Here is a 19,742-nt window from a genome sequence, read left to right as displayed (position 1 = left end):
AATAGACAGTAAAATACGGGATAAGCAATAATATAAGAAGATATATTGTATTCATTGTAATCAGTGTAGTCAATAGTATCAAATCGCTCATTTTCAAGACTATACACCCTCATTTACTGGCTCAACAATGGCCCCATTGTTTACCTAGCGGCTGACTCGGTGGGTGTCGCGCGCACCCCACGGTTTCCCCGCTGCCATCCCTAAATACTACACAAGTCTACCAAGCCTTCAGTGTTCTTTACCATGAACGTGGGGCAGTTGGTATGTGGCGGCTTCCAGGGGACCACCGTGACCCCGCACGCCACTCGCCTAGTGGTTGAACAGCGAGTGCTGACGATGATCATCTCGCGCAAAAACACCGTCGACGTCAAGCAGACGACGAAACTCCTTCGAGATCTCCAGTGGTTGGCGTACTCTCAGGGGAACTATACTTACCCGATCATGTTCTGCTTGGACGAGGAAGGTGGTATGATGAACTCGTTATTTGACCCCGATTTCTTGTCACAGTTCCCACTGGCCATGGCCCTCTCAGCCACTCAGGACACTGACTTAATTTACCAATGTGCCAAAGCGTTAGCGGTGGAGCTTAGACGGATTGGCTTCTCGATGATCTTGGGACCGGTGCTTGACGTGGTGACTAAGCTTAGCCATCAATTGGTGGGTGTGAGAGCGTTTGCTACTACGCCTGAGGATGTGATCAAATACGGTCGTCTGTGTGCTAAAGGGTTTCAGGATGGTGGTCTTCTCACAGTGGGGAAACACTTCCCCGGTATCGGTAATGCTGCTGTCGATTCGTTAATGGAATTGCCGATGATGGTCGACCTGCTTGATCAGATCAGACAGTATAATCTGGTACCGTTTGCCCAGCTTATAAATGACGGGTTATTGGATGGGATATCCGCTGCTGGCTGTGGTGTCCCCACTATTTCTCCTGACGAGACCCACGCGTGTTTGCTGCCGGTATTGCTTACCCAGTTGCTTCGGCATGAGCTTGGATTTGAAGGGTTTGTCATTTCCGAGTGTCTTGAGATGGAGGCATTATGTCACTCTATCGGTCTTTCACAGGGGGTGATCTTAGCGTTGCTGGCAGGGTGTGATTTAGTGCTTGTGTGTCAAGATGAAGCATTCCAAAAGGAAGCGCTAGAAGCTATATCCAAGGGGTTAGCCAACGGTATCCTTGAAGAGGAAGCGGTGGCAACGCTGATGCGTCGTATTGAAGCTTTACAACGCCGGTGTCGCCCGTGGTCAGAGATATTCCCTCTGGGGAAACAAAATGAGGAAGCTCTTATACCGTTCAGAGAAGCAGAACCAGAACTATGGCAACGCCACCAACTACTCTCGGTGACCGCTTATAAGAAGCTGATTACCCTAGTGAGAGATCTACTGGACACTTTACCGTTAACTAAACACTTACCCGTCTCCGAACAACCTGCCAACGTGCTATTACTCACCCCACTCCTCACGCCGATCTACCCTTCAGTCCACGTGGAAAATGAACCTCAACACATGTATAAAGGTGAAGAAGTACTCCAACATTTTGGGGATGCCCTCGCCAACCACCCGGCCAATTTGGGCGACCGCCGCCGCTACAACGTCCTCCACACCACCTATACCGCCAACGGGCTCACCCAGCTCCACGAGCTGCTTATTGCCAGGCTGAAGGTGGTGATCGTGCTCACGCTGGAGGCGCTGCGCAACATGTACCAAATTGGTATCGTGAAGTACGTGCTGATGCTTTGTGGGGCTCTGCCGGCGCAGGTGCTGGCACTGCTGCCAGCTCAGCTTAGCAAGCCTCTTGTGGTTGTGGCGACGCTGCTGCCGTACGACTTCTTCTATAACCGCAGTTTGGGGCTGGCCTACCTCTGTTGCTACGATTATACCAACCAGGCTTTGGACCAATTGGTGAAAGTGCTTATGGGCGATGATATCGCCGATGGCTGTGTTCCTGGAGAAGAGAAGTTTATCGGCAAACCTAGAGCGCAAGTACGGCTGCCGCTGAAACCTCACCGACGGTGGCTTGTCGATGAATTTGATTTGACACGTGACTGGCAGGGTCTCCTAAAATTATGGGAAGCTAGTGCCCATACCCCCGATGACCGACACGCCTTTGACTACGGGTCTGATGGGTTCTATAAGCGACTTTACGCTCTTTTGGCCACCCGGGACCCATCCCAAGGCCCGCAACGCCACTTTGTCGTCCGCAACTCGCTGTTGAACATCCTTTACGGTGCCGCCCTCACCTGGGTCGACGACGACCACCGGGGACACCTTGTGTTCATCGTGGTGGATAAACTGAAGCGGCTCCAGCTGATCGGCAAGAACTTATATACCCGTGCCGTGCGTTATTTGGTGAAAGAGAGAGGGTGTGCTACCGTGCAAATGGGGCTGTCGTTCCCCATGGTATCACCGAACAGTTCCACTTCTCCACTGGTGAAATCGTTCTTGCTGCTGCTCCATTGGCAACCTCAGAAATTGCCCAAAAAGTACATCATGGTGCTCAGAAACATGCCTCAATGGCAAGTACCGAAAAAGATCTTTAGGGAGTTGATGATTGTCGGTGTGAGGTTTGATATCTGTGCCGATGCCCTGAAATTGATGCCGATGGTAGCACAAACGTGTGGCACCACCAAAGCCCTCTATCTTGAAGCCATACGCTTAATCCACAGTAACGGAGTCAAAATCGTCACTGCCCTCGAACCGACAAACCAGCTGGTAATTGGCCTGATTGTGTTGTTCACCAATAAGCTGCAATTGCTGAAATACTTCCCGTTTATTGACGACTGTGTTGTTTCTGGTTCTGGAAGGCCTCCTAGATTAGGCCTGCTGGAACTGCTTTCAACACTTACTGGCGATCCGTCGGTGGCAGCGGCGGCACCGGTAGCGGGGATCGTGGCTCCGTTAGTGGACCTGCTGTACTCAAACCTTACTGAAATCCTCAAGTATGGGCTCATATGTCTGGGGATCACATTGCTCAAACTGCTGGAGAGTGATATGGACGCGTGTGTGATGATTGGTGTTGAAGATGGTAAGATGAAGGAAGGCGCCGCCGAAATCGGGTTTGCCGACTGGAAACTGTTCCACGATGGATATGGTGTCAAAGCAGCCTCCGAACTCGCCCTCTAATGATAATGACTTAATAAAACAGACACTCGAAGGATAATATCATAGACAAGCCTTGGAGCTAAGACGAGCATGGAGTAGTCCAATGGCGAGGCAGGTAGATGTCATTACTACCAGATCAAATTGATATTGGAAGCATTGAAGTCATTGTCAGATCCTCACTAAACCTCTTGTATATCAGGGTGAGCCCTCACTTCGACATCACTGATCTCATTATCAATGAGTGACAATCAAACTGTAGTCATCACCGTGAAGGGCTTATAAGGAGTGACTCCACCTCAACAAGCCGGTAATCAAATGACACGATAATCATGAAATCACTTGTGTTTGTTCCATGACATTAAATACTCCGATACGTATTGAAGCTGAGTATCATCATGTACACCAAGTATCCATGAAACAAAACAAACACCATTCTTGTGAGCTTGATTAGGATTAACCGTCAGATCACAGATTGATGGGAAATAGGAGATCGTGGTCAACGTCATTGAGCAGAGGGGCTGCGACGCGTGCTGCTTAGTAGGCACTGCTGATGACACTGCTGGTGAGACAATGATGGTTGAAAACACTGAAACAAAAATCAGCTGAGCTCGTCAGGAACACTGATAGCACTTGGTAGGGTTCATAGCACTAATAGTAATACCGTTATCTCGGCTATGGTTCGGCTTAAGAGTGAGAGATGCCCTCATCCCCTCGGGCGAACGGAGCATCGTCATCGCGCCATGTCCCTTCAACCTCTACCCGGCGACGCGCTAACGCCCACAAATATTTATCTTTCTGATGCCCGTTGATCTGGCTGTTCGAAGCACGATGATGTAAACGGTGTTTCGACGTTTGTTCGAGGTTTCCCCCTTTTTCCCGGGGAGAGACGCTTGCAAGACTCGGGGCGCGGGTCTAGACTCGGAAATGCCCGGTGCCCGGGGCTGCCGTATCGGGGATTGCCACGGATACAGTGCACGCCTGGTAGGCGCAGTGAGGCTGGAGCGCGGCGCGCGCCCTAAATTAGCACACGTACACCATCAAGGGTTTATTTTCTCCACATTTCGAGCAACCAGCCAATCAAGGCGCAGCAAATGCCGTTGGCGGCGCCGTTGGGGGCGCAAACGGGGGCCAGCGCCGCTTTGCCTGTGGGCATATGGGCTTAGGGTGGGTGGTCACACTTTAATAGGGCAGATTACTAAGGGTGGGCGGGGTCGCTCGTGATAGCGCCGTAGACGCCCTTTGACTAAGGCCGGTTATGTAAGCGGTACCATACTATCGGCGACACGTATTAGCTAATTTCGTCCCCCTATAATGTCCGAGAGCCAACCTCCGAGGCAGCCTGGGGAGCTTACCGGAACCAGCACCCGCATCGGACGATCACGGAACTTCCCAAAACGGGTTGACAGTGCTCCACAATTCGGACAAAAGAAAACGCTGCGCGACCGGAACGAGTAGCCGTAAGCGAAAACCCCGAACAACCACGGGAGTGCCACCCCACCACGCTACTAAGACTCTTAAGATAACTCCAATAGGTACTGGCGTGATTTTGACTCCCGTAGTGTTGCTGATGTTGCTAACGTTTTGCCGCTGACTTTCCCGTTTGTACTCTTGAGAGCAACTTCCCTTTACCCGAGGATCACCCGGCGTCCCCGGGGCGTACCGCATATGCGGGTGCCGACACCGACCGGGGAAAAAGAACCTCCATCCGTGGAGTAAGCTTCAAGGTTGTCGTAGTATTGGTGGTGAAACCTCTTTCAAAACACTCTATAGAATGTTACTATTGTGTTTTGTTCAGTTGCTGGGTCCACGTTCGTCCGGGATCAGCGTCATCGGTGGTCGCAGTTTTAAGGTGGTGCCTGTGAAACCTACCCCACGTCTCACCAAACGATACCTGCATGAGACAGGGTGAAAAAGTGAAACCAGGCTCCGGTGGCCCTACAGGTATAAATACACCACCCCCCCCACCGATGTATTTTCTTTGACTATCAATAACATTCCAACATGGTTCCTCCTACTGCTGTTGAGTCGCTGATTAACTTTTCGGGCCACCCCACCATCAAGCTGAACCAAGACCCCCTTGTGCAACAGTTGCTGTTGAAGGATGACACCATCATCCGCCACAACGCTTCGCCCGCCACTCTTTACGAAGACGGTTTGCAAGAAAAGGGCACCACCATCTCGCTGACCGGTGCCTTGATGGCCTACTCCGGTAAGAAGACCGGTCGTTCGCCTTCGGACAAGAGAATTGTCGAGGAAGAAACCTCGTCGCAACACATCTGGTGGGGGCCCGTCAACAAGCAAGTTGACGAGTTGACCTGGAAGATCTCGAGATCGAGAGCTTTGGACTACTTGCGCACCCGTGAGAAGTTGTTCGTCGTCGACGCTTACGCCGGCTGGGACCCTCGTTACAGAATCAAGGTGAGAATCATCTGTGCCCGGGCTTACCACGCTCTTTTCATGAACAACATGTTGATCCGCCCCACCAAGGAAGAATTGGAAAACTTTGGCGAACCCGACTTCACCATTTACAACGCCGGTCAATTCCCCGCTAACATCCACACCAAGGGTATGACCTCGGCCACCTCCGTTGAAATCAACTTCAAGGACATGGAAATGGTCATCTTGGGTACCGAATACGCCGGTGAAATGAAGAAGGGTATCTTCACCGTCATGTTCTACTTGATGCCCATCAAGCACAAGGTCCTTACCTTGCACTCGTCGGCTAACCAAGGTGTCGAAAAGGGTGACGTCACCTTGTTCTTCGGTCTTTCGGGTACCGGTAAGACCACTTTGTCGGCCGACCCCAACAGAAAGTTGATCGGTGACGACGAACACTGCTGGTCTGACCAAGGTGTGTTCAACATTGAAGGTGGTTGCTACGCTAAGTGCATTGACTTGTCCGCCGAAAAGGAACCCGAAATTTTCAACTCGATCAAGTTCGGTGCCATCCTTGAAAACGTCGTCTACGACCCCGAAACCAAGGTTGTCGACTACACCGACTCGTCCATCACTGAAAACACCAGATGTGCCTACCCCATCGACTTCATCCCCTCGGCCAAGATCCCTTGTCTCGCCGACACCCACCCTTCGAACATCATCTTGTTGACCTGTGACGCCTCGGGTGTGTTGCCCCCCGTGTCCAAGTTGACCAACTCGCAAGTGATGTACCACTTCATCTCCGGTTACACCTCGAAGATGGCCGGTACCGAAGAAGGTGTCACCGAACCTCAAGCCACCTTCTCCGCTTGCTTCGGTCAACCCTTCTTGGTGTTGCACCCCATGAAGTACGCCCAACAATTGTCGGACAAGATCACCCAACACAAGGCCAACGCCTGGTTGCTCAACACCGGTTGGGTTGGTGCTGGTGCCGCTCAAGGTGGTAAGAGATGCCCCTTGAAGTACACCAGAGCCATCTTGGACGCCATCCACTCGGGTGCCTTGAACGAAGTCAACTACGAAACCTTCCCCGTCTTCGGCTTGCAAGTGCCCACCCTGTGCCCCGGTGTCCCTGCTGAAATCCTTAACCCCACCAACGCCTGGACCCAAGGTAAGGAATCGTTCGAAGCCCAAATCAAGTCGCTTGCTGGCAAGTTTGTTGAAAACTTCAAGAAGTACGCTGACCAGGCCACTGAGGAAGTTAAGGCTGCCGGTCCTACCGCCTAAGTCTATTTATTCACGAGTACATAATGATAAAGAATGGGAAAGATTATTATTTGTAAGTTTAACTTATCGACTCTACTTGGTCCCTGGTGCTGGTTACCTCTATTGAAAAATCTGTGCTGTATGCAGGTCAAAAACAGCCGCACGATAGCTTCATTGGTAGGCGTAAGATCTAATGATAAGTCGTCAACGAAGACTTCACTGAGAAATCTTCTAATTTTTAGCTACTAATAGAATTGTTGTACTTTGTCATCATTGTCATTAGTTTTGTTTAGTCTAAATCTATCCTCTATCATCATTATCATCATCATCATCATCATCATTACAACTCGTATCGGAACAAAGGATTCTCCTTATCGGTGAAGTCACAGAACTCGACGTTCTCCATTTCGAGGAACTTCTGGTAGATTTCCGTGCCTTCCAACTTCTTCTTTTGTTGGTTTTTCCACCAATAGCCCCCCCAAATCAACGCCGTCATCAACCACCCTAAGCACGCCATTACCAAGAGAATCGTCTTCCCCGTGGGGTACTCCGGCTCCTCGCTCGCCAACATTGTTTGCGGACCGATAAGGTTGCCGACACAGTAGCCAATCAAGTACATGGCGTTGACGGTGATCTTCTTCGTGTGGCCCGCCACGTTCGAAGCCACGTTCGACAAGAGCGTCGCCGAGGTAAGCACAAAGATCACCGATAGGATGTAGCCGGCGTACTTAGCTCCATTATTGGGGCCGTAAGCCAAGAGGGCGTTGGCCATCACAAATACACTCATGGCAAAGAGGCCGATGGCCATCCGCGATTTCACCCATCTCACCAGGTAGGCGAAGATTACACATACGCCAAACTCAATGGCACCGGTGGGCATGTTCATGAGAATCTGGCCGGTGGTGTCGAAGCCCATGCCTTTCAACAAGAGCGTCGAGAAGTTGGTGACGGCGCCGTTGCCGATGTTGACAAACACGGCAAAGAGGAAGAAGAACCACGCTTGGAAGTCTAAAAGCGCTTCCTTGAACTGGTACCACTTCCATTTGGGATTACCGTAACCTTGCTTGTTTTGGCGAGCTCGTTCCATAGCAATTGCCTTTTCTCTGTCGTTGAGGAACCACGCCTTTTGAGGGTTATCCGGCATGTAAAAGTAGAACACCACACCAAACGCCATCGTGATAAAACCCATGACAATGTACATCACTTGCCACGGTTTGATGACGTAAGAATTGCGGTGGACGTACACGCCGTAGCCCATTGCCGACAGGAGAATATAGCCGATACCCATCGAGCAGTAGAAGATCGTCGTTCTCAAGAATTGCTCCGATTTGTGGTACCACTGGCCAACGATAATCACCATCCCAGGCATCACTGTCAGCTCTAACATCCCCAAAAGCACTCTGAAAGTGATCATAGCCCCGTAAGCGGGTACCGCGTGGAGGACAAGTATTGCCCCCCACACGACAATGAATATGGAAAGCATTCTCAGGAGAGGGTACTTCTGTAAGCAGCGAACACCGATAAACTCAAACGCCAAATACCCTAAATAGAAAGACAGCCCCACCCACGAGTACATGTCGCCGTGCATCCCCAAGTCCTCGCGAAGCCCCACCATCACCCCAAAGGTATTGGTCAATTTATCAACAAATTGTAAGATGACGATGAGCGTGACCATGGGAAGCACGATAAAATCGATTTTGCGGACGAGCTTTCTCTCTTCTTCAGGAGTGTATTCAACAGTCTCACCAACGTAGTTCAAAGCAACATCCCCTTGGGTTTCTTTACCCGTCAACGGAGAGGTGATGGTAGTGATATTCTTGAAGTCATGAGGCACCGACAGTGCCAGCTGGATTTCCGAGGTTACGTAATCCTTCTTCTCCTCCATCTTTGCCAACTACCCTGTAGAAGCAAGGGAAACCCATTGTCCTTATATCATGGCCTCGGGAAGATGCGCCTTGATCCTTTTGGATTGTTGGTTGCGGGGAGCACCTATCGGCGCCGACCCCCGATTATCAATCAGCGTGGCCAATAACTGTGGAGTACAATGACGTCAACGCTGTGAACCCACGAGGGCTGGGTATACGCTGAGGTGGCGAGCCTTTGCTTGTGCTTATCGGCCTATGAAGGAACACATTGTCTTTATCGGGCTCAGGCCTGTATCGAGACGCTTGTGTTCTCGCACTGATGCGCGGTGAATTTCAACGAATGCGGCAGGCGAGCGGAATCGATAACCGAAAAAGAGCAATTACAAAAGCCAAGAACACGGCACCAACACGAAAATAACCTCGGAGAACTCACTAATTTTCCGGGACACCATGTATGTGACGCTATGTATTTCATAAATGATCCAAGAGAAGGGAGAGGGGGATGTCAGTGCTCATAGGTGACGGGCTTATCTTATCTGCACACCGACGAGATTTTGTGTCTGGCGTCAAATTTCGGTTTCTATCATCTGACATATTTGTGGTGGGCCAATGGTGGGGCTATGATAATTTATCACACAGAATCAAAAGGTGGTAAGTGTTGATTATTGGACACGTTTTAATTCGTATCCTTTGTCTTTCTTTTGATAGCGAGCCCGGAGAAAGTGCTATATGCTGGTACAAGTTAATTTGCGGTCCCCCCCTCTTTCGTGTTGCCGATCGCGTACATCTTAATGACGCCTATCTCCAAATTGTCCCTGTGTATTCGTCGCCAAATGTTTACGAGACAATGATAAGATCGGGGGAACTGGTTCCAATTTAAATACCGTAGTTTAGGCTTGAAGATTAGAGCCCTATTGATTTTTAAATTTAAATTGAATTAGAAGGTAAAATTATTATTGCGATGTGAAGTATGTCATTTGCGGGGTACTTGCCAGCTTGCAGTGACTCTGGTTTCTGCCGCTTGAAATCCCCTCGACGGCTGACTGAATCGACTGCAAATTGAAATTATTATGCGGGGTAATATAATTGGGGCCGCCATCTTGCAGTAATCCACGCTAACTAGAAGAGGTATAGATTCTCAATATTTGACTCTAATGGACAAGCCAGTAAATTTCATCACCATCAGCATAGAGTCGGATTAACCTTGAAAGTAAAGCCTAAACAACTTGGCGTGAATGGCTTTGTATAGACTACCTGTTGACAAAACTGATAGTTTTACGTGTTGAGTGTTCACTTAAATAGTTGTTGACGAAATTCGTTTCTGTTCTTGTTATAAGGACGCGTCAGTTTAGCCTAACGTTTGCGAATTAACATACGTCAATGTCAGTTATACTACCACCCATCGACTCCTGGGGGTACCATTTATCTACCTTTTTTCGCCACACCCCGTTGCGAGCGCGGGCCGAGGCTCCGCACCGCGCCACTGCCCTCTTGTCAACTGTCGTGGAGCCACTCCAGCGCTCGGACTAAGGCACAAAAAAGACCCACTGGCTCGATGAAGTGGCTCCAGCTCGCGTTTCTACTAGCGCTGGCAGCGATCTCGGCTGCCGACCAGCTGCCGCAAGTCTCCATTGACCGCCAGGACGTCCCCTACGACGCCATCCGCTACTTCGACGACTCGCACTCCATCGTCGCTTTACGAGACCACCAGCTCCTCGTCCTGCTCGACGATGGTAATTCGTTCCAGCAGGTGGAGGAGCTGAAGGATCTGCTGATCATGACGTTGCAGATGGACAAATTCACCAAGCAGAGGGCGTTTGCCTTTGACCTCAAGGGGAAGCTTTTATTCCTGAAAGATGAAGGGAAACTGTGGAAAAAGATTACCTTTTTAACTAAAGGCGACCAGTTTAACATTGGCCGACGCAGTCGTCCCGATATCCGGTTTAACGCCGCCAATTCCGACCTTCTTTTGGCCCAAGTGCCCGTTTGCAATTTGGAAGGGTGCTACAACAAGTACTTCTACAGTGACTCTGGTGGTGATAAGTGGCTCCCATTGATTGCCCACGCTGAACTGTGTGCGTTTCTCCAATCACTGGAGCATTTTACTGGTGGTACCGACCGATCAGTTATTTGTGGGGTCAATGCCCGTGATCAACGAGGCCATGTCACTGGGGCTAGTGTCTTGAGAAGTGACGACTGGTTTAAGCTGCGTCAGGAATTGCCCCACCCTAAGATTGAACACGGTCGGGTGCGTGATGTTCGCGTTAAACTGCTGTTCCTCGTGGTGACTGTAGTTAACGACCGTTACTCCAACGATGCCGATAACCACCACCTCGAAATGTTGATTCTGACTACTGGTGAAACGTTAGAAGAACTGAATTTCTCCTCTAGTGTCGCTCGTGGCCGGGTACTGTTTTTACCGCTGACACCTCAACTGTTGCACGTGATGGTGACTCTGTACGCTAAGCTGGAATTCGGTACGTTCCCTTTGCTGACAGTGTTTGCTTCGGACACCTCGGGGCTCCGTTTCCGCTCGGTGATGAAGAACGTGGTGCTGCTGGACGTGCTCAAAGTGCAGACGATTGACGGTGTTTGGTTCGTCAACGTGGCGCAAAAGAACGAGGTCGACGATGAGCCCAACTTTGGCAGGCCAAAGTCACGCACTCAGTATACCATTGACGAAGGCCGCACGTGGCGTCTGTTGAATATCAACCCTGATACTGAAGAAGGCAAAAAGTGTAATGCTGACGTCCAGTGTTTCCTCAACATCATGCCTCCGGGAGTGACCAGTGGTGACGGTAAATACGAAACTGGGGCTACTCCCGGTATTTTGATGGCGGTGGGTAATACTGGTGCTGTGTTAAAAGCCAACGATATCAGAGAATTGAAAACCTGGGTTCTGCGTGATGGTGGCGCTACCTGGTCTAAAGCAGTCGACGAACCGTGTGCGTTCTCTTTTGGTGACCACGGTAACGTGATTATTGCTGTTCCATGGGAAGTGAAAGAATACTACTACTACTCAGTCGACCAAGGTCGGCTGTGGAAACAAGAGAAGTACCCGGATAACGCTAAAGTGGCCGCGGGTAAAGTCACCACCACCGTCGACGGGCTGGCGCTTCGCTTCGTGATGGAATCGCAAACTGATCAATTTATTACCTACGACTTCTCCAACGTATTTGACGGTAAAACGTGTGGTGATGGCGATATGGAAGAAGTCTATGCTCGCGTCGACGAAGGCGAACCCACTTGTCTTTACGGTACCAAGCAGAAGTTTAAGCGGAGAAAAGCTGACGCCAAGTGTTTCATCAATAAGCTCTGGGAAGATCTTTTCGCCGACGACGAACAGTGTGAGTGTTCCGAACTGGACTTTGAGTGTGCTGCTGGTTTTGCCATCCTGGCTAAGGATATCAGTGGCCATACCTGTGTTGCTGACCCTGAGCAGTTGAAGCAAATGTGCCAGGGCCAAGAGGGCAAGAAGTTGCGCATCCCCGATAAGCGCAAGATGGTGGGCGATGAGTGTCGTTTCTCCGGAAAGAAGGAACTGGACTACGTGCTGATTAAGGAGATTGATTGCAGTCAATATACTGGTGGTGCCCCTTCGGGAGGTATCAAGCAATTCTCCAACGAGATGCTGGGAGCCATCAAGAAGTACTTCTACGTGCGTGAAGGCCACCCCGATGACGATAACCCTAACGAGTTTGGCGGCGAAAATGTCATTGTCCATCTTACCAACGGTGAAGTTTACGCCAGTGAAGATGGCGGTGAAACCTTTGCCAAAGTGGAAACGTCCGACCACATCCTCAGCATCCGTAAAGGTGCTGCTCCTGGCGTGGTGGTCCTCGTGGGTCTGAAGAAGTTTTACTTTTCTGATGATGGTGGTAACTCGTTCAAGCCCCGCGACATGCCGCTGGAGCCGTTGGGCCGCGTGGGTAAGCTCGAGTTTGATGAAAAGGACTCGTCTAAGCTTATGTGGTTCGGCTGTAAGACGGGCCCTGTGTGTGAGTTCCCCGACGTGTGGATCAGTGACAACAGCGGTGAGCTGTTTAAGCCGCTTATCCAAAACGCCTACCGCTGTCTGTTTGTCCATTTGGGCAACACCACTGACGAAAAGATCTTGTGTACCGTGCGCAAGGAAAACGACCGTATCGACTTGATCCTGACCACTAACCGGTTTAAAGATACTAACGTGTTGTTTGAACACGTGATCGACTACGCGTTGCTGGGTGAGTTCTTGGTGGTGGCGGTATACAACGCCAAGGGTGATGGTTCCGACTTCAAAGTACTGATGGATGCTGTGACTTTCGCTCAAGCTCTCTTCCCTCTGGACCGTACTACTCGTTTGGGTACGGTGCTTGATTCTCAATCGAAGGCGTTATTCCTCTTCCAGCTGGTCGACGACGATCTGGGGGTTATTCTTAAGCTGAACTCCAATGGGACTTCTTACGTCACTGCGCTTACTGATGTTAGCCGTGATTCTTCTGGTTACGTTGACTACGATCGTATTGACCTTTTGGAAGGCACGCTTTTGGCTAACCAAGTTGTGGACCGTAACCCGAAGAAGGTACGCACGGTGATTTCCCACAATGACGGTGGTGAATGGGCTTTCCTCACTCCCCCCAAAGTTGATGTGAACGGCAAGTCATACAAGTGTTCTGGAGGCAACTGTCACCTCCATTTGGAAGGGTACACTAACCGTACCGACATGCGCGATACCTATGGCCTGACCCTGGCCACTGGGATGTTACTTGGTAGCGGCAATGTTGGTGAGTACTTAGATCCGTTTGACCCTGAGTTCGGTACGTTCATGCTGGTTGACGGCGGTGTCACTTGGAAGGAAGTGGCTAAAGGAACCATGCACTGGGAATTCGGTGACCATGGCCTGGTGGTGGTGTTGGTAGACAAGTACCGCCCCACCCAAGAGCTTCAATTTTCGGTGGACAACGGTGACTCCTGGAACCGCTACCAGTTCCTGGATACCCCCGTGCTTGTGGACGACTTGGCTACTTCTCAACGGGATACGCTGCTTAAGTTTGTCCTTTTCACCTACGGCTTGCAATCACGTACCGCGGAAGTGGTCACTATTGATTTCCAGGGTCTCTTCGACCACCAGTGTCAGGTGAACTTTGACCACCCTGACTCCGACGACTACGAGTACTGGACCCCTCCCTACTTTGGTGACGGGTGTATCTTTGGCCACCGGGCTCTGTACCTCCGTAAGGTCAAGGGACGCATGTGTTTCGTTGGTGAGGCTCCGTTGCTGGAAGGGTACAAGGTATTGACCAATTGTCTGTGCACTCGTCAAGACTACGAGTGTGACTATAACTATGTGCGTGATCCTGCCGATAACACGTGTAAGCTTGTGCCTGGTCAATCGCCCAAGGACCGCAAGGAACAGTTGTGCTCGATCGAAGGCGAATTCCAATACTTTAAGCCCACGGGTTACCGCAAGTTGCCGTTGCTGACGTGTGTTGGTGGTACTAAGTTTGACCAGACCAAGCCCGAGCCTTGTCCTGGCAAAGAACACGAGTTCCGCCAACACTATGGCTACAGTGTTCTGGGTTTCAAGGTGTTCTTTGTGTTTGGGGTCCCCGCCCTTATTTTCTTATTCACCACGTGGTTTGTCTATGACCGCGGTATTCGCCGTAACGGTGGCTTCTCGCAATTGGGTCAAATCCGTCTTGAAGATGAGATCCACTTGATTGAAGAAAACAACACCGATAAAGCGGTGAACGCCATCGTCAAGGCCGGTATCTACGCGGTGGCTGGGGTGTACGCGGCGGTGAGAACCATATACCGTGTCGACCGAGCATTGATTGAACGGGTGGTGTCGGTGTTCCGCGGGCGGTCCCAGGGCACGTTCGTCCTGGTCCCCGAGGAGGACGAGTTGTTTGGCGACTTCCACGACGAAGACGCCCGCGAGTACGACGAGTTTGAGATCCCCGACGACGACGAAGGCGATGTTGACGAGCGGTTGTTTGGCATCGACGACGGCGAAGAGGATATCAATAACGAGACCACTCGCTGATATAGATCATTTATTACAAAAATCGTTATTTGAGAGATGTGTAGCCATACTGGAAGCAATGACTGAACCATAGAGTCTTGGAACAATGGGATTCGGTACCTTTCCCAATACTTCTTTGATAATGCTTTTTCGACTCTTGTGCTTTTGGATTAGAGTCGATCAATCGTTGTCGCGCCACGTTTGGCTGGAGCTGCCAATTTCCAAGACTGATATAAACAATTTGCCACCCATGATGAGTTCGGATCATAGCATTTGCAATTACAGTATTCGTTTCCGGCACTGTTGTACCGAGTAATCACAGCCCCGCTTGTGTGTTTCAGAATGTCAGGTGGTACAGATACCACACCCACATCAACTAATTCGACTTAATGGATATACTTTGGAAACCGACAGACGCAATCTCCACTTACTCAAATTTAATGCCTATATATATGATGCTTCCAAGACGACTCGAGAGTTTGATAATGAGCTTGTGGAGTCCGATGGCGGCACTCGCTTCCCCCATACTTCTCTTATCAGAGTTTCTGGGCTGGCGCAAGTGTACGCAGCCAAACTCGAGGAAACGTACTTCAAAGCTTTGAAGCGAGAGTATCAAGTCGACATTGTCACAGATCACTCAAATCATTTGGAGATTTGTGAGATCCTCAAAAAGTAACACCAATACTCAGATTACTTGGAGCCAAAATTTATTGCCATTACGATTACGAAAACGTTCCCATGGCCAATGCCTACCACGGAGGAAACCCTTCACGATATTGCAACGAATGCATTGATCAATTCTGAATGCGATAATGAATTCGTTAGAGGACTTATGCGGGGAAGAATCATGCTGCTTTTGAGTATTCTTCCGACACTTTTTCTCACTACGAAAGAAGACATTGCTGCTTGGAGGGTACACCACTTGGCCGGCATGTACGAGCTGCTACCGTATATTCAGCCATCGAAGTTTGATCCCGCCTTTGGACAAACTCTTGTCGTTGGTGGAGTTATTCAGAAAAATCCCTTTAGATTTTCTGAAATTTTTCAGCTTTTGAAATCCATTGAAGGTTTTGATAGTACTGGGAATGCAACAGCAACGCTAGCTTTTAGTGAACCAGCCGAAGGCGACAATACAAAGTCAGCTTTACTTGAACAGATTGCTGTAGCTGACAATATCAGCTAGAAGTCAGCCAAAGTATACTTCGATGACAAGCTTGATGGCATTGTGGGTTCATTGAGTAAAGTTGACAAAGATTTTGCCACAAAAAAGCATCAGTTGAGAGACGAAATCAAAAGGGTAGCCTGCCAAAAGTTTGAAGAGTATTATGAAACTCCGTACGATGATCACGAGGAAACCATTGAAGCGGTCACCGACACGGTAGCACAAATCTACAAGATTTACAAAGGGGATTCTCTTGCTGAAGTTGACAAAGCATCCGAATTTTATGATGAAATACTGACCCATAGCCTTCAACGAGATTCTCTTTCATAAAATAAGGGCTACAGGACTGATGGCAATTGGGGCCACAAAAAGCTTTAGCCCGTGCGCAATCCTGAAACTGGTGTTGCTGAACGTGAAGAAAGAAAAGTGTCGTAGAGTGCAAGTGCCTTGGGGTTGGCTCACTGTTAAAGGCTCCGGGAAACTCAATCTGAATGAAGATCGTGGCCACAAAATTGACATCGATGTTTTGTACGTACCGGATAGCACAAAGGATTCGTATGTTGTACATGCAAATCGTCCCTTCGGAAGCCGGATTAAAATGCTGAAGGATTTCCCGACGATCATTTAGGCAACTGCCCCCATGGGTAAGCACTTAACGGCATTGTACACCAATTGATTGAGTCACGGAGACGTGTCCTTGGAAGTTGAGTCGTGGTGTTTTCCTTTCAAAATGTAAATCACCGTCAAGTTAGTAACGTGATACAACTTCGATTTGTCTCTTCGAATCACCGTTTCCACGCCAGGGGGTACGGTATACCAAAGAGTGGCGATGGTAGTGGTAACGTTGGTCTTGATTTTGTCATGGAGGTCATGTATACTCAAAATTGAGGCAGTAATTTCCTTCGCTGATTGGGTTTCACCAGAGTGATAGCACCGGAGCTGGTTGGAGCCAAAACTACCAACAACCCAGCGCAAATAAGCTTAGGAGGATTCTGAGATCGAATCATCTATCATCTCAATAGTACCGCTGATGTAACTAGAAACCTCATCAGCTGACAGTTGGTTCGTCTCCAAGTAGGCGTAGTTTCGATTTGGCATCAATTGGGGTATGGGAATCAGCCATTTTCATTCAAAAGCAGAGCTCAACGTGGGGCTCAGCAGAGCATACGACAGCATTTCGAGATGAGCAGATGACAAGTGGTGGTGAATTGCTGAGATAACCGTATGTACAAGAAGAACGTACACTACGATTGGCAGCGAGAAACTGCCTTTTGATCAGGTGAATTGCTGGATAAAGATAACGTGATCTCGTCGATTGAGTCGAGTCACAAGTCTGACCCCGAGTCCGCGAATACCAACAGTGCGGAGTCACAGTTTCAACGCCGAGTCACCTCTAAAAGCGAGCGGTTTTCTCAGTAACCCGCGAATTTGAGGTTTGGCTATTTCGGGTTACACACGACTTTTTTTCAAGTTTGAATCTCGCACTACCCCCCTTGAGCTTTACCTTGGTAATAAATCATTTAACACGCCTGTTTTGGCCTCAAAAAAATTCGGAGTTAAGCCAAGCTTATAGGAATCGAGCCTACCAAGGAATTTAGAAAAAATTATACATAAAATTTGCTTAGGCTGGGTCTATTCGGGGCAATATACAAGGCAAGAATGATAATATGCAGTATATTTACACACCACCAATTTTGTGGGGAACGAGACCAAATAAGATTTGATCAGCGTTACATGTAGTGGATTTGCTCTATTCTCTACAAGTTGATTCTCTCACTTCGTTATATTATTGTCATTATATACATGTTTAGTCGACTTCTTCGACCGAGGGACCTTCAGCTCCAGCGGAGCCAGCAGCGCCAGCGGAGGCTTCAGCACCAGGCATGCCTCCAGCAGCGCCACCGTAGACCTTAGACATGATGGGATTTGCCACCAGTTCTAATTCCTTTTGACGATCGGCGTATTCTTCTTTAGTAGCAGCTTGAGCACCGTCCAACCACGAGATGGTTTCGTCAATGGCCTTTTCAAGAGTCAGCTTGTCGCCAGCATCAATCTTGTCCTTCAAGTCACCGTTGATGGAATTCTTCAACGAGTAGGCGTAGGATTCAAGACCATTCTTGGCACCAACTCTAGCAGCTTCAGCTTCATCTTCTTCCTTGTACTTCTCAGCTTCAGCCACCATGCGTTCGATATCCTCTTGCGAGAGTCTGCCCTTGTCGTTGGTGATGGTAATCTTTTGAGTCTTACCAGTACCCTTTTCCAAGGCAGACACGTTCAAGATCCCGTTGGCGTCCAAATCGAAAGTGACTTCAATTTGAGGCACACCTCTAGGGGCAGGAGGAATACCCGACAATTCGAACTTACCAAGCAAGTTGTTGTCCTTGGTCTTGGTTCTTTCACCTTCAAACACTTGGATCAATACACCGGGTTGGTTGTCGGCGTAAGTGGAGAAGGTCTCCGTCTTCTTCGTGGGGATGGTGGAGTTTCTCGGGATCAAAGTGGTCATGATACCACCAGCAGTTTCAATACCGAGAGACAAAGGAGCCACATCCAATAACAACAAGTCTTGGGTCAGCGACGAGGTGTCACCAGTCAAGATGGCAGCTTGCACAGCGGCACCATAGGCCACAGCCTCATCGGGGTTGATCGACTTGTTGGGTTCCTTGCCGTTGAAGAAGTCAGAAACCAACTTTTGGATCTTAGGGATTCTGGTGGAACCACCAACAAGCACGATTTCGTTCACTTGCGACTTGTCAATCTTGGCATCCTTCAACACCTTTTCCACCGGGTCCATGGTAGCTCTGAACAAGTCACCACACAATTCTTCGAATCTGGCTCTGGTGATCGAGGTGTAGAAGTCGATGCCTTCGTACAACGAGTCAATCTCGATTGAAGTCTGGGCCGACGACGACAAGGTTCTCTTGGCGCGTTCACAGGCGGTTCTCAATCTTCTCAACGCTCTCTGGTTGCCGGTGATGTCCTTACCAGTCTTGCGCTTGAACTCTTGGATGAAATGGTTGACCAAGCGGTTGTCAAAGTCTTCACCACCCAAGTGAGTGTCACCAGCAGTGGCCTTAACTTCGAAGATACCGTCTTCAATAGCCAAAAGCGATACATCAAAGGTACCACCACCAAGGTCAAAGATCAACACGTTCTGTTCACCCTTGGTGTTGCCCTTCTTGTCCAAACCGTAGGCGATGGCAGCCGCCGTAGGTTCGTTGATGATTCTCAACACGTTAAGACCAGCAATGAGACCAGCATCCTTAGTGGCTTGTCTTTGCGAGTCATTAAAATAGGCAGGCACAGTGACCACAGCGTCAGTCACTTTAGAGCCGATGAAAGCTTCAGCAGTCTCCTTCATCTTCCCCAATACCATTGAGGAGATTTCTTCAGGAGAAAACACTTTAGTTTCACCCTTATACTCGACTTGGATAGCAGGCTTCCCCAGCTTGTCGACCACCTTAAACGGGAAGTGCTTCGTATCGTTTTGAACCTCAGGGTCATTAAACTTGCGACCAATTAACCGTTTAGCATCAAACACGGTGTTAGCCGGGTTCATCGCCGCCTGGTTCTTAGCAGCATCACCAATCAATCTTTCAGTATCGGTGAACGCCACAAACGAAGGGGTGGTTCTGTTCCCTTGGTCGTTGGCAATAATGTCACATCTGTCGTTGGCGAAGCGAGCCACACACGAGTAGGTCGTTCCCAAATCAATACCAACAGCTTTGCTCATGATTGTTTTGTAGTGTGAAGGAATGGCAAGTGGGAGGCAGGTGGTGGTTATATAGTGGCAGTCATGGAAGGTGATCGAAGGTCATGGAAATGGAACCTCATGGAAGGGCGGTCGAAGGTGACACTGATGGAAGGTGATGGAAGCTTATGGAATCCAATGGAAGTCAGGGGGCATCCACCATTGACTGTGGAAGCCTGGTATGTTTCAGGTAAGGGTAGTGGTAACGGCAGGTGA

The 19,742-nt window shown here is 49.4% G+C and overlaps 6 protein-coding genes across 6 annotated transcripts; 4 read left to right on the top strand and 2 right to left on the bottom strand. All coding sequences in view use genetic code 12, as the record gives it.

Moving 5' to 3' along the window:
* Positions 1-243: 243 nt before the first annotated feature.
* On the top strand, positions 244-3,123 carry NGS1 (Ngs1p; the record flags this gene model as incomplete). Its single annotated transcript, XM_034157545.1, has 1 exon — positions 244-3,123. The coding sequence occupies one exon, from the start codon at positions 244-246 to the stop codon at positions 3,121-3,123; it is 2,880 nt and encodes a 959-aa protein (XP_034010553.1).
* A 1,980-nt stretch (positions 3,124-5,103) lies between these two features.
* PCK1 (phosphoenolpyruvate carboxykinase) lies at positions 5,104-6,765 on the top strand (the record flags this gene model as incomplete). Its single annotated transcript, XM_034157544.1, has 1 exon — positions 5,104-6,765. One exon carries the CDS (start codon positions 5,104-5,106, stop codon positions 6,763-6,765), a length of 1,662 nt encoding a protein of 553 aa, XP_034010552.1.
* A 319-nt stretch (positions 6,766-7,084) lies between these two features.
* DIURU_004647 (uncharacterized protein) lies at positions 7,085-8,629 on the bottom strand (the record flags this gene model as incomplete). The annotated part of the gene is made up of 1 exon (XM_034157543.1): positions 7,085-8,629. One exon carries the CDS (start codon positions 8,627-8,629, stop codon positions 7,085-7,087), a length of 1,545 nt encoding a protein of 514 aa, XP_034010551.1.
* A 1,535-nt stretch (positions 8,630-10,164) lies between these two features.
* On the top strand, positions 10,165-14,634 carry PEP1 (type I sorting receptor; the record flags this gene model as incomplete). The annotated part of the gene is made up of 1 exon (XM_034157542.1): positions 10,165-14,634. The coding sequence occupies one exon, from the start codon at positions 10,165-10,167 to the stop codon at positions 14,632-14,634; it is 4,470 nt and encodes a 1,489-aa protein (XP_034010550.1).
* A 724-nt stretch (positions 14,635-15,358) lies between these two features.
* Positions 15,359-16,105, top strand: DIURU_004645 (uncharacterized protein; the record flags this gene model as incomplete). The annotated part of the gene is made up of 2 exons (XM_034157541.1): positions 15,359-15,619; positions 15,797-16,105. The coding sequence occupies 2 exons, from the start codon at positions 15,359-15,361 to the stop codon at positions 16,103-16,105; spliced, it is 570 nt and encodes a 189-aa protein (XP_034010549.1).
* Positions 16,106-17,582: 1,477 nt separating this feature from the next.
* Positions 17,583-19,508, bottom strand: DIURU_004644 (uncharacterized protein; the record flags this gene model as incomplete). The annotated part of the gene is made up of 1 exon (XM_034157540.1): positions 17,583-19,508. One exon carries the CDS (start codon positions 19,506-19,508, stop codon positions 17,583-17,585), a length of 1,926 nt encoding a protein of 641 aa, XP_034010548.1.
* Between the last annotated feature and the right edge of the window lie 234 nt (positions 19,509-19,742).

The sequence above is a fragment of the Diutina rugosa genome (genome assembly GCF_008704595.1).
Source record: "Diutina rugosa strain CBS 613 chromosome Unknown scaffold80_size38252, whole genome shotgun sequence".
NCBI lineage: Eukaryota > Fungi > Ascomycota > Pichiomycetes > Serinales > Debaryomycetaceae > Diutina > Diutina rugosa.
This window is presented reverse-complemented; position numbering and strand designations above follow the sequence as displayed.